Genomic DNA, 12,958 nt, shown 5'->3' on the forward strand with positions numbered 1-12,958 from the left:
GAGTACGGAGAAATAGTACTCTCTCCTCTTACATTTATAATGGACCCCACCATAAATTTAATGAGTAGACCCCACCATAAATGTGAGAGGAGTGAGTACCATTTTCTGTATTTCGTGAATACCTAAAAATTACTCGATTGTATTACTTATAAGCAATTTAATAAATATGCAAGTTATGTTAAAGTGTGCCATTGGGATTTTAAAACTATTTTCCTTATCCTTGTGACATAAATAATGCAAACCTGTCAATCATTAAAATTATTTACTTCCGAATTATTATATAATATAATTACTAATATTCTTAATACTGCTTAGGAATGGTTACTTTTGACTTGAGCACCTTTTTCTGTTTTTAATTCCTTTACCTGGTAATGCTTAGACTATAGACTAAGTTTTTAATCAAGCAACTTAACTCATATTTTGAAGTATTGTATAATTACTCATACTCTTAGCCCTATTTAGTAGCAGAGACTTTTGAGTGCTTTTTTTAATTTTTAATTCCTTTACCTAGGAATGCTTAGACTATAGACTAATTTTAACCCCATTAGTAGAGTCAATATTTTAAGGTTTCTCTTCACTATAATTAACCAAGGAAGAGTCTGCCAAAATTTATGGGAAATGTTGGATCATGCTAGTTTGTGAAATAGTGAGAGCTTATATATTTTCAAATGGATAAAGTTTAATTACAAAATTGGTTATAGTTTAAGGTTATAACCTTACTCAATAACTTTTTATTAGAGGTGAATTTTGACAAATCCACTATTGAATTGCATTTTCTTATTATATTCTTTATGTTTGCCAAATTTCTATAAAATTAAAGTTAATAGCTATGTCATTAATAAATTGTTTAAATTGCAAATTTTTGTAATTTAAAATTCTGTATAAAATACAATCTAATAGATTATATAATAAATAATATCCGATTGGCACAAAATTTGATATATATTTAAAATCATAAAGAATATGCAATCTAACGATTAAATTTTTGAAATATGTAATAATATTAATGAAATTGAGAAATGTTGTAGCATAAGGTTACAACCAATTTTGTAGCCAAAATTTCTCATTTTCAATTTATTTAGTATTTCAAACTTTTTAAACCTTTATTTTTTTAAATGCAAATATATCTTTTTTCTAAGTTATCTTTTTAAACCCAATAAACTAATAAAAATAAACTTTAACGAATTGGCACTAGTATTCATTTATGTTTTATGAGAAAAAAAAAAGTATTTCTAAACTTTGGTGTCTATAATTTCTTTTATATCAAGGTTTTGGTTCTTGTTGGGCAGTACATAAAATTTTGAGTTATGTTCTTTTTAGCATGTAGGCGAACCAAAATTCTAATTGCATTTTTTTTTTTTTTTTTGGAGATATAATTTCAACCTATAGCATCCATTTTTAATAATTCTTTTTTTATCATTAGACCAAAACTTCAATTGATTTTTGACGTCTGAGATACTGATTGTGAGAGGCTCGAGCATAACATTTTGTTGTAGATTAAGAAAAAAAACAAAGAGAAAGAGAGAGAGAGGGACTCGAGCATAGTTTGCAGATAAATTTCCACAAGAGAACTTTTTTTTTTTTTTTTTTTGAGATGATATAGACAGAAGACATGGGAATGGGGAAAGAGGGAGTGGGAAGATAAGACTTACAATACTAGCACTTATAAAAGAGCTTAACCTTTATAAGTACTAGTGAGTCTTATAAAGCAGAAGACCTGGGAATGGGGAAAAAGGGAGTGGGAAGACAAAACTTACAACATTAGCATTTAGAAAATGCCCTAACCTTTGTAAGGTACTAGCGAGGCTTATAAACTGAAGACTCACTCACTAACTGATCGATGTGGTACTTTAGATCGCTTATTTTTTTTTTATTTTTTTATTTTTGAGATGATATAGACAGAAGACATGGGAATGGGGAAAGAGGGAGTGAGAAGACAAAATTTACAACAATAACACTTACAAAATATCTAATCTTTATAAGTACTAGCGAAACTTATAAACTGAAAACTCACTCACTAACTGACCGATATGGTACTTTAGACTATCCACAAGAGGACTATTGAATATAAAAAGGTAATGATGAATGAATATGGCAGTATCAAGTGAACAACGCATGGGTGAAATGCAATGATGATTGAATATAAAAATGTCTGAGATGCTGATTGTGAGAGGGTCGAGCATATCATTTTCTTGCAGATTAAGAAAAAACGAAGAGAGAGAGAGACTTGAGCATAGTTTGCAAATAAAATTCCACATGAGAACTATTAAAATATAAAAATGTAAGGGAAATGATGATGAATGAATATGGCAATATCCAGTGAACAACGCACGGGTGGATGGCAAGCAAACCACGTATGTCAAATCAATTACAGTTTTGGTCATGCTTCCAAAGATTCATTGGAATTCAACCACACCTATCTGGCAATAATAATTAATTAATAGCTTACCACCATCGGAATTTGAAAGCTACTAAGTAGCCTTATAAAATTAAGTATAGGCACTAATCAAAGGTGAAATTTAATACAAGACAAACATTGACAGACAACCTTCACATTTTTTTTTGCTAAACGACAACCTTAACATATTGAATATTGAATGTTTAGAAGTGAGCATAATTTACTAATTAATTAATTCCTTTTTCAATTGTCTTGTTTAAAACCCCAACTTTTTAAGGAAACATATTTAATGCATTGTCTTTCAACATTTTTTAAAACTACTGTCTTTAATATAAATTAATGTAGATTAAGACCCCTCTAAAATTTATAAGATATTTTATATAAATGACTTGTGAAACCTTGGTTATAATATTCGACTTCTCCATTATTTATAGAGTAATGGTTACAAACTATTTTATAACATTTTTACAAATTGTTAATGTGGTCAGTTTCGTATTAGTTTTTATCTTAGCTCACCATTAACAATACTTTTTCATTTACTAATAACTATTCACCATATTAGCAGTTTGTAAAATTTTTTATAAAAATATTTGTATCTCGAGCATTATTCTTATTCATATGTACTAGTCCCAAACCCTTTGCAACGCATGTGAAAAGTCAATAATTTTTAAAGGATAAAACTTATATACAGTACCTTAGGTGTTGTTCCTTAAGTTCCTCTCTTAAGATTAAGTCACGTGATTACTTAATTAAAAAATACACTTCCATCTCATGAGAAAAAATCTACATGGCAAGATTTTAAAAAGTAAACCTAAGGAATAACATCTAAGTACTGTACCTAAGTCTTACTCTTTTTTAAATATGTAAAATACATATTTAATTAAAAATTATTAATAAATAAAATTTTAAATTATATAACTAATATAATAGAATATGTCTAACTTAATTAAAAAAAATTTATAGAAAATATCAATTAATTTAATCTGAATTTGTTGAGTACTGTATTACTTCATTAAAATATATAAATAATGAGTTTTAACTAATTTAAGCTAGCATCGTGTAGCTCAGCATTGTTTGTAAAAGAAGTTAACAAAAAGCCAATTTTTTTTAATTTTATATAGACGTTATAAACTATAAAGTAGAATATAGATTGGTATGATATCTTTATAATTTTCATGATATATAATTATATATATAGAACAACATGACACTTAGTTATTAGGAATACAATGGACTGTGTATTGTCCTAGTAAAAACAAAATGCGACAAAATATTGGAATAAGTATCATAAAGTAACTCCATTTCATATCGTTGTTATCCTATATTAACTTAAAAGTCTGAAATGTCTGCACATCAAGAGTCGTTTAACTTAACTCGTCAACATGTTCTAGTATTTTCAATAAAAACATTCAGGGTTCAAATGACCTGTTTTCCAATTATCGAACTAAAACAAAAACAAAAACAAAGAAAAGCAAAACATTTGCTTCCTGGGAGATATAACTAAGATCTAGGATGGATGAGTACTTAATATAGTGGGGGGAGGGAATCTTTAATAAACAAAGAAACGAACAAAAAAATAAGAAATGTGCAATGCCAATTACCAAGCATGAACATTGCATGTGCCAACCCCTGACAAGCCATAAGGCAAAATCAAACAACTACCTTTAACTAAAAAAAGTAATTGAATTAAGAAATCAAACACCTTTTTCCACTTAATCTTGACCGTCAAGGGGTTAGACTCATTGAAAAAAGTCCCTTTCATGTATACCACGATCTGAATTCAAGTTTAAACCTTATACAAATGAGTTTGAACATATAAAAATCAAATTTTATTTATTATAATTTATGATATAAAATTATAAATAAACAAGAACTAGTTCTAACTCCCAATAAAAGGTAAAAAGCTTGGGGATTGACCATTTCAAAAAAAAAAAAAAAGAATTAAGTATATATGTAAATAAGTCAGAATCAATGAACCCTAACTAAAGAAGGATCATAAAGAGAAAATAGGAGGCAAGGTTTCACTTGTAAGATGGAGAATACAAGAGATATCTTATAGATGAAACAACGAAGCTGTAGCATTTAAGAGATATAAAACTAAAATGCAATTAGATATCCTAACAGGGGCTTATGAACGGACTCAGAATTTAGAGTTTGGGGGCAAAGTATGAGTAAAAAAAATCATGAAATTTTAAATAAGCATTTATTTAGTATCAACAAACTATCAACAAAAAACAAATACACAAAATCATTATTTCGTAACACATTATAATGCAATTATTTACTAACAAAAACTAAGTCACAAAACATTATAGTTTCTTACTACATTAGAGTATTTGCATAAGCTCACAGAAATTTTTTTGTCTATTTTAACATAATAACTTACTTTTTTTATTTTATATACTCACTTTTCAAAATACGCCACATTAGATTATTTATTTTATATTAAATTTTATCAGAATACTATTTCCTTATAATCTTTTTATTATTATCTCAAATCATCTCTCTCTTCCTCAACAAAAAATCATTGCCCTCAATCTAAATAATTTCTAAAATATTCATTTGCATAGCTATAAGTGAATTTTCTCAATCAATCCCAAAATACACTCACATTAGTTTATGTATCATGTATAAAAATACATATGTGTTATAGTAATTGTATAAATTTACAAAAATACATTTGTGCTATAATAATTTTGTAAATTTACACAGTTATTGTAGCACAAATGTATTTTTGTACAATGATATACATAGATTGATGCGGGTGTATTTGGGGTAGATTGGACAAATTTGGGGTCTCATTCTATTTTACAACTGATGCATGCAAATGCTATTATAATCAAATCAATGTTAAATTGTACGGAAGGGGTTCAAAATTTTTGAAAGAGGAGAACCAAATATAAAACTGTAATTTTTTTTTTTCTTAAGACTAGGGGGCCACTAGTTTTGTCCATGATTCATGTTATTGGTGAAACTCGAAGATCCTACAATAAAGGGTTTTCTAATAAATAATTAAAAAAAAAAGAAAAAAAAAAAGGAAACAAATGCTTATTATAGAAGTTGAATGAACCAAGAGCACATGTAGGTAAGAAAATGCATGAAGTCGATAGCATGGAAAAATCAGGGGGGTGCATAATATTAGGCTATTAGCGTGGAAAAAGGGGTTGCATTAATTATTTAAACATAACGTAAGTCGTACTCGCTATTCACAAATCACATGCAAGTTTCACCAATTGGAAGGTGAAAATTTTAAAATGAAGGCTAATTGGCATTTATGAGAACTTGGATGTGGGAAGGAGAAAGAATCAAAGAACAACGAGAGATTCTCAAATAACTTTGGAACTAATCTTCACTCCATTTAGGTTTGCTTGGCTGCAGATTTCCTTAAGGCAAGTGAGGACTGAGGACTCTCAAGTCTCAACCTCGGTGTGAATAAAATATGATAAAATAAAGTCAAAAAGGAAAAAAATAATGTTAAAAGTAAAAAAAGTATTCATGATCTAGTTGATCTCATCACCTATGACTTCATTAGTTCAAATTTCACTTAGATTGATGATGTTCTTAATTCAAATTTCACCTGGACTACTTGTATCTATCTTGGTAATTGTGGATTGAGATTTAATGCAATAATTAAGAGAGTTGATGAAAAGTGTTGGGAATCTTGGAATCAAAAATAAATTTTTTAACTTTCAATTTTAGCTATCAAAAGTGTTATTGCATAATGCAATAGTCCTCAGGATCTGAAAATTGTTCAAGATTAATTGTATTAGTTCCTTAAGAGCATTAATATTGGTGGTGCCAAAAATTTAGCAATTTGACACCACAAAAAGCTACTATAATGCATTATATAATTTACGATATTGTTTTTACAAAACACCCAACATTAGTAGTTTTATTTTAACATTCAACATAATAAAATAATATATCCACTATAATCAACAACAACCACCACCACCACCACCAATACAACAAAATAATATATTTTTTACTACAATATTGGTTTTTTTAGCATCTGAACTATAGTGTAAACTTGTGCTTGTGCAAGACAATTCAATACTCATTCTAGTGTATGTCAACTGTCAAGAACTCCTTTCTCAAAAAAAAAAAAAAAAAAAAACTGTCAAGAACTCATTAGTAATTGACTAGTAAACTACGTAAGTAAACTAGTAAAGTCAATAAGGTTTGGTCATTCTTCCAAATATTCAACTAAACCTATTTATAGCAATAATTAATTAATGACTTATCATTTTTTTTTTTTTGATAGGAGACTTATCATCATTGAAAGCAACAATAGTAGTTTGTAATTCCCTAACAATAAATTCTATATGACACCACTCACAAGTCAACTCAATATACTTTCTAAAAAAATAAAAAAGTCAACTCAATATTTTTTTTTGGAAACAAAAGTTCAACTCAATATAATATAAGCAACCACATACAACCGTAACCTTAATATGTAATGAATATGTTGTGAAGTCGGGGCAGTTAGCTACATAGTTATTAATTAATTTCATTTTTATTTTTCTTGTTTCGAACATTCAAGACATCATTGATACATTGTCTCTTGAATAGATTTTTTTTTTTTTTTTTTGAGAAGATCTTTTTAATTGATATGGATGTTTACAAAAGTACTTTTTTTTTTTTAATTAAACTTTTTAAATTAAATCTGTAAGGTAGGAATTTGTTCCCCCCACATCTGATTGTATCCTACCGCGGTGCCTGGCGCGGTGCGGTTTGGTCCTCGTCCCCGAGTGCAGGCACGAGCAAGCAAGCGTCTAGCTTGGACTTGTACTCGTCGAGTCCCACATCGGTTAGAGAGAGCGCCCCACTACCCTTTATAACGCTTCAGGAGCTTGGGTAGTGTACCACTACTCACGCGACGAGTACAAGTCCAAGCTAGGCGCTTGCTTGCTCGTGCCTGCACTCGGGGACGAGGACAAAACCGCACCGCGCCAGGCACCGCGGTAGGATACAATCAGATGTGGGGGGAACAAATTCCTACCTTACAAAATCAACTGTAAGTTCTAAAATTATTAAAATTGCTTTCATTTATATTTTTTTTAAACGAGAATTATATTTAATTTGAAACATCCAATAGCATAAATGGCCAACAAAAGAATGGAGCTAAATATGTGTGAAGCATGCATACAATAAACAAGTCTCTCATATGTCTACGTTTTGATTCTTTTGAATCCATGATTAAAGTTGTAATCACATTCTTTGATTTTTTTTTTTCTCTTAAAAAAAAAACCACATAGCTAAAAATATTGTAGTTTAGTGACATAGTCTACTCTCCCTTATTAAAAGTACTAGGGTTTAAATCCTCCCTTCCACATTATATAATAAAAATGATATAAATTTTTTACTAACATAAACACCAATTATATTTTTATAATTATTTACTTTTATAATTAAGAGTCTTATAGCTCAACTAATATCTCTAAGTATTTCCAAGAAAGACATAAGGGTTCAAATCCCCCTCCTTTAATGTAACCATCAAACTTATCACCCAAAAAAAAAAAAACTACTATTACTATTGTTATTACTACTCTTTATTACATTCACTTGAGGCCCCACAAAACTACAATTGATGAATGTCCTATAAGGTGAACCACACTTGAAATTGCAATGTATCTTGCCCTGCAGGCATAGCTTGGAGTGGGAGTATAGCGTGGATAACGTAAGGCAAGTGGCCGCCAGAGAGGAAGCCAAACTGGCCTACTAAGTGCCATCAAGGTGGCTTGATGCATTTAGGGTCTTTAGGCGAAAACTAAATTGAGATTTTTTATAAATTTAAATATGACTTAAAAACAATTAAATATTACTTAAACTCTATTATCTTGTTTTAGAAGCAAAATTATTAATTAACCACATAGTTTTTTTTTTTAGAAAGTCTATAGATACAAAAATTTGACAAAACATTTTATACTTGTTAATGTGGCAGATTGATAGTGGTAAATAAAATATGATGTTAATAATGGATTTTGATGAGAACTAATACAAATTTTCCAACTCAATTGTTGTGAAATTTTTTGTATTGCGTTTTTTTAAGAAGTGTTATATTCACAATATTTTCATAATAAATTCTAGGTGTTAAGTTGTTGCTAGTTCTAATTTGAACCCACTACTAAATTACTTTTTACCCACCAATAACAGTCAATAACAACATGTTACTTAAGATTTCTCTAATAAAATTTATGGATGTAGTAGCATATCTCTCTCTTGTATTTGTTTTATTTTTATGAGTTGTCATTCAGTATTTCTTTCTTGTATTTGGTTTATATTTGATTTCTTTACTTTGTTATCATCATTTTTCAATATCATTATTTTTTTCTTTTTCTGTCTTCTCTTTTTTTATTTGGTCTTTGATAGTGTTTAAATATTCTCTAATTGTTTCACTTGGTGCGAATTCTTTTTCAAAGATGGAATGACATATATTTTTCTCTTTTTTTTTTTTTTTTTTTTGTGTTTATGAGTTTGACAAATTATTTTACAGCTTTTTTGTGATTGAAAAATATGGTAATCCAAATTAAATAATGTAAATTATTAACTTTTATCTAAAAATAGAAGGGTCTTGAGCAGCGCTAATGGTGCTCAGAGGCTAGTTAATATAATTGGGATCACTACTACACAATCCATCGAATTTGTCAACCTTGATGGTCTATTTGAATTGAGAAAGTAGAAAGTTTGCTAAAAATTAGCATAATTTTTGGCGCCTACTCTACTCTCTCTCAATCCAAAATGCTCTAAAAAGTTGCATTTTACCTTAACAATGGACGAGCCATGTGAGTTTGACTAATTGGATATGAGTTGAGAATATTGGGTCAAACTAAAATGAATTTCAAAACCTATATAACATTTCTCTATCTTTTGTTGTAATTATCAAATTTTTGACCCAAGAATAAAGAAAAATGTGACTTTAACAATCCTATCATCTCCCGGTTCACTTCCAGAAATTCATTCAGAAGTTGCCAAGCCCAAAATCACTGATGGGAAGCTTTCTTCGAAAACCACATATGCCAAGCCCAAGTTAACCTCTTCCTTTTCACTTTTTGATTAAGTTAACCACTTCCTGGATTGCCAACAAAGCCCACATACAAAACCATCTTTGATGAAAATACAGCCTTTCTTAAAACCAAAGAGCAAAATTTCACTAAAATGGGCCGAGAGCCCAATTAAAATCCCAAGGCCCAAACAAAGAAAAAGGACCCATTGGTCATTATTCACAAAGACAAGTCCTTTCCTCGTAAATATAAAACACCGAAAGTCCAACCAGCCACTTCGTCCTCGGCCAAACCCTCGGCCTATAAATACTTATTGTCCTCAGCTCTCAGAGTCCCTCCTCTCTCTCTCTAGGTTGCTCGCTCTCTGAGTGTGTCTCTCTCTCTCTCTCTCTCTCAATTCTTTGTTTGGAACGATCCGAGAGTTTGAGCAAGCATGTTGGTTTACCAGGACCTCCTCACAGGTACTCTTTCCCCCACCATCTTTTACTTTTACTTCTCTGATGATTTAGATCTGTGTTTTTGTAAGTGAAGCTGTATTGTTTAAATTATGTTTTCTTATTATGTGCTATAGATTTTAGATCTAGTACTTAGTTGTTGTTTTTAGTATTGGTTGTATAAGATTGTGGATCTAGAACTTAATTTTAGTCACTGTTTCACTGTTAACAAGCTAAACTGACTGATCCACACTGTGTTTAAATAATTCTGGTTCCTAGTTATTTTATTTAGGTGAATTTGCTAATTAGATACTGCATGCCTTTTTTGTATTCTATGCATGTTTAATGTTTTCCTTAGACTGATAATGATTGTGTATACATGACTGGTTGGATTTGTGGGTTTTTTTTTTTTAATTTTTATTTATTTTATGATAGATTAATTTAGGGTTTAATTGCAGCCTAAGAAGTAAGAAGCATTAGCACTCTAAGTGAGGAATTTTTTTTTTAAAATTCTTTGGTTTTAGATATGTTTTTAAAGATTTGGATAGTCATGTATTTTCAAAACTTAGAATAAAGGGAAAATTTCACTTATCTTTGAAGCAAATAATAGGAAGTGAAGAAAGCAAGGTACAGCTTCTTGATTGGATCTCGGTTTACTACCGCGACGATCCAGTCAATTATTTTACACAAAACTTGCGATATTCAACTCGCCAGTATCACTCGCCTGAACTTGACCTTTTTTGTGATAGTTCGGGCCCTTTTATTACTGGCACATCCATATATTTTTCCAAGAGATTTTCATTTTGGTTCTGTTATTTTAACTTTTTAGTTTGTGAAATGTGATTTGAGTAATATATTTGTAACATTAGCAAACGCACTCTGTCCCAAAACCGTCTTTTTGACCAATGTTCTGAGGCAATTTCTTCGTTTGCGATAGTAACATTGAAATTCTAGTTTGTATATTTTTATATTCTAGGATTTCCCAACTTACTCAACCAATGGTCTTATTTTCACTGACCTTATGGTTATGGGCACATTAGTTGGGTACATAATACAATATTATCAAATATCAAAAAGCATAATACAATACTGTGTGGTACCATCAAATTATGTAGCACATTATGGCTTTCATATGATATTTGTTTGGCTGCAACATTATAATAGGATGATTTGCAAACTAAATAAATAGGGTATTTGATGGATATCAATTTTACTGGAAGTAGAAAGACCTTTCAACTTATGTTTGGAAAACTATAAAACTGGGAATTTGTTCATAAGAACTTTCATCATAAGATTTAATGCATTAAATCAAACAAGGGAGGGTAAATGCTTAACTTTGTCAATTTATGTTACTGAGTTTAATGGGGTGTAGTTTATTTTGGAAAGTAAGGGAGTTCCATGTGCAATTTTCCCATAAATAAGATATACATAAAGGTATATGTTAATTAGTTGATTGTTGGATACCTATCAAAAAAAAATTTGATTGTTGTATAGTGTCCTAATTTTTCAAGAACTTTTGTGTTAGTGGGATACGTTGCAAATGCTCTCGTAATTTAGGATGGATGGTTACCCATTGAATTGGGGGTGAACATTGCAAATTAACATCGAATTAGAGTGTTGATTGCAAAAGTTTTGGAGTTTGGGGTGTCCATTGCTAATTTGTCTATAGTTTAGGGTGGATGATTCTGATTAACAAAAGGATTGGTGACTAATGAAATGCTAAATTTTTTTCAGTCATCGTCGCTGGTTGTTTGACTGTCTAAAATTTGTTCATTTATATCAGGTGATGAGCTGCTCTCGGACTCGTTTCCATACAAGGAAATTCAGAATGGAATTCTGTGGGAAGTTGAGGGAAAGGTTAGTTTTTTCTCAAGCTTTACTTTGAATTTCTTGAAACCAAATGTCACTGCTTTTTATGCTAGTAAAGCTTCTAATATGACTGTTTCAATTATCCTTCTATGCTGTTATATATTTCTAAAACTAAAAGGGAATGATGCTGTGGGCTTGATTTGGAGGTTTCATGATCATTGGTTATTAATTTATTGTAGTTTGCTATATTTTTGGATTTACTCAATAATTATGTCATATTCAGTAATATATGTTCGCAGAGAGTGGGATTCAATTTATTAATGATTCAATGTCTTTTCCATGCAGTGGGTTGTTCAAGGTGCTGTTGATGTAGACATTGGTGCAAACCCTTCTGCTGAAGGTGGAGAAGATGATGAGGGTGTTGATGACCAGGCTGTTAAGGTTGTTGACATTGTTGACACCTTTAGGCTTCAGGTTAGTCATGCCCACTAGTGCATGTCATATCATTATTTTTGTTTGTTTCCTTGCAAAACAGCTACTGACATTTATTATCGCATGCTTACAGNTTGTTTTTTTTTGAGAAAAATACTCTTTCATTCTAATAACTATTTTCCGTGAATGTATATTGATCTTTTATGTTTTAGTTTTTTTATTTAAAAAAAAAAAAAAAAACAAATCAACAGTCTTCTAATACGTTACTTTGCCTTTGCTTTGTTATCTTTTCTTCATTATTTCTAAAAGCTTACGTATTACATTTTCTTTTATTTGCTGCAAAGAGGGAACCTACAGCAAATCAATTGCTTTTATTTTTATGAGTTGTCATTCAGTATTTTCTTTCTTGTATTTGGTTTATATTTGATTTCTTTACTTTGTTATCATCATTTTTTCAATATCATTATTTTTTATCTTTTTCTGTCTTATCTTTTTTTATTTGGTCGGTTTGATAAGTGTTTAATATTTTCTCTAATTGTTTCACTTTGGTGCGAATTCTTTTTCAAAGAGTGGGAATGACATATATTTTTCTCTCTCTTTTTTTTTTTTTTTTTTGTGGTTATTGAGTTTGACTAATTATTTTACAGGCTTTTTTGTGATTGAAAAATATGGTAATCCCAAATTACAATAAATGTAAATTATTAACTTTTACTTAAAAAATAGAAGGGTCTTTGAGCACGCGTGTGAGTGTGTGCTCAGAGGCTAGTTAATATAATTGGGATCACTACTACACAATCCATCGAATTTGTCAACCCTGATGGTCTATTTGAATTGAGAAAAAGTAGACAAAGTTTGCTAAAAATTAGCATAATTTTTGGCGG

The 12,958-nt window shown here is 30.0% G+C and overlaps 1 protein-coding gene across 1 annotated transcript; it reads left to right on the forward strand.

The window, feature by feature from the left end:
• The first annotated feature begins 9,720 nt into the window (after positions 1–9,720).
• Positions 9,721–12,166, forward strand: LOC136070409 (translationally-controlled tumor protein homolog). The gene is made up of 3 exons (XM_065780314.1): positions 9,721–9,863; positions 11,620–11,693; positions 11,991–12,166. Exons 1-3 carry the CDS (start codon positions 9,836–9,838, stop codon positions 12,135–12,137), a joined length of 249 nt encoding a protein of 82 aa, XP_065636386.1. The 5' UTR covers positions 9,721–9,835; the 3' UTR covers positions 12,138–12,166.
• Positions 12,167–12,958: the final 792 nt, after the last annotated feature.

Source organism: Quercus suber, unplaced genomic scaffold, assembly GCF_002906115.3.
Source record: "Quercus suber isolate HL8 unplaced genomic scaffold, Cork oak 2.0 scaffold_232, whole genome shotgun sequence".
In the NCBI taxonomy this organism is placed as follows: Eukaryota; Viridiplantae; Streptophyta; class Magnoliopsida; order Fagales; family Fagaceae; genus Quercus; species Quercus suber.

Coding starts and splice junctions, on each gene's coding strand:
- LOC136070409 (XM_065780314.1), top strand. CDS start 9,836: ATGTTGGTTTACCAGGACCTCCTCACAG. Junction 9,864..11,619: donor TTACCAGGACCTCCTCACAG/GTACTCTTTCCC, acceptor CATTTATATCAG/GTGATGAGCTGCTCTCGGAC. Junction 11,694..11,990: donor TGTGGGAAGTTGAGGGAAAG/GTTAGTTTTTTC, acceptor TTTTCCATGCAG/TGGGTTGTTCAAGGTGCTGT.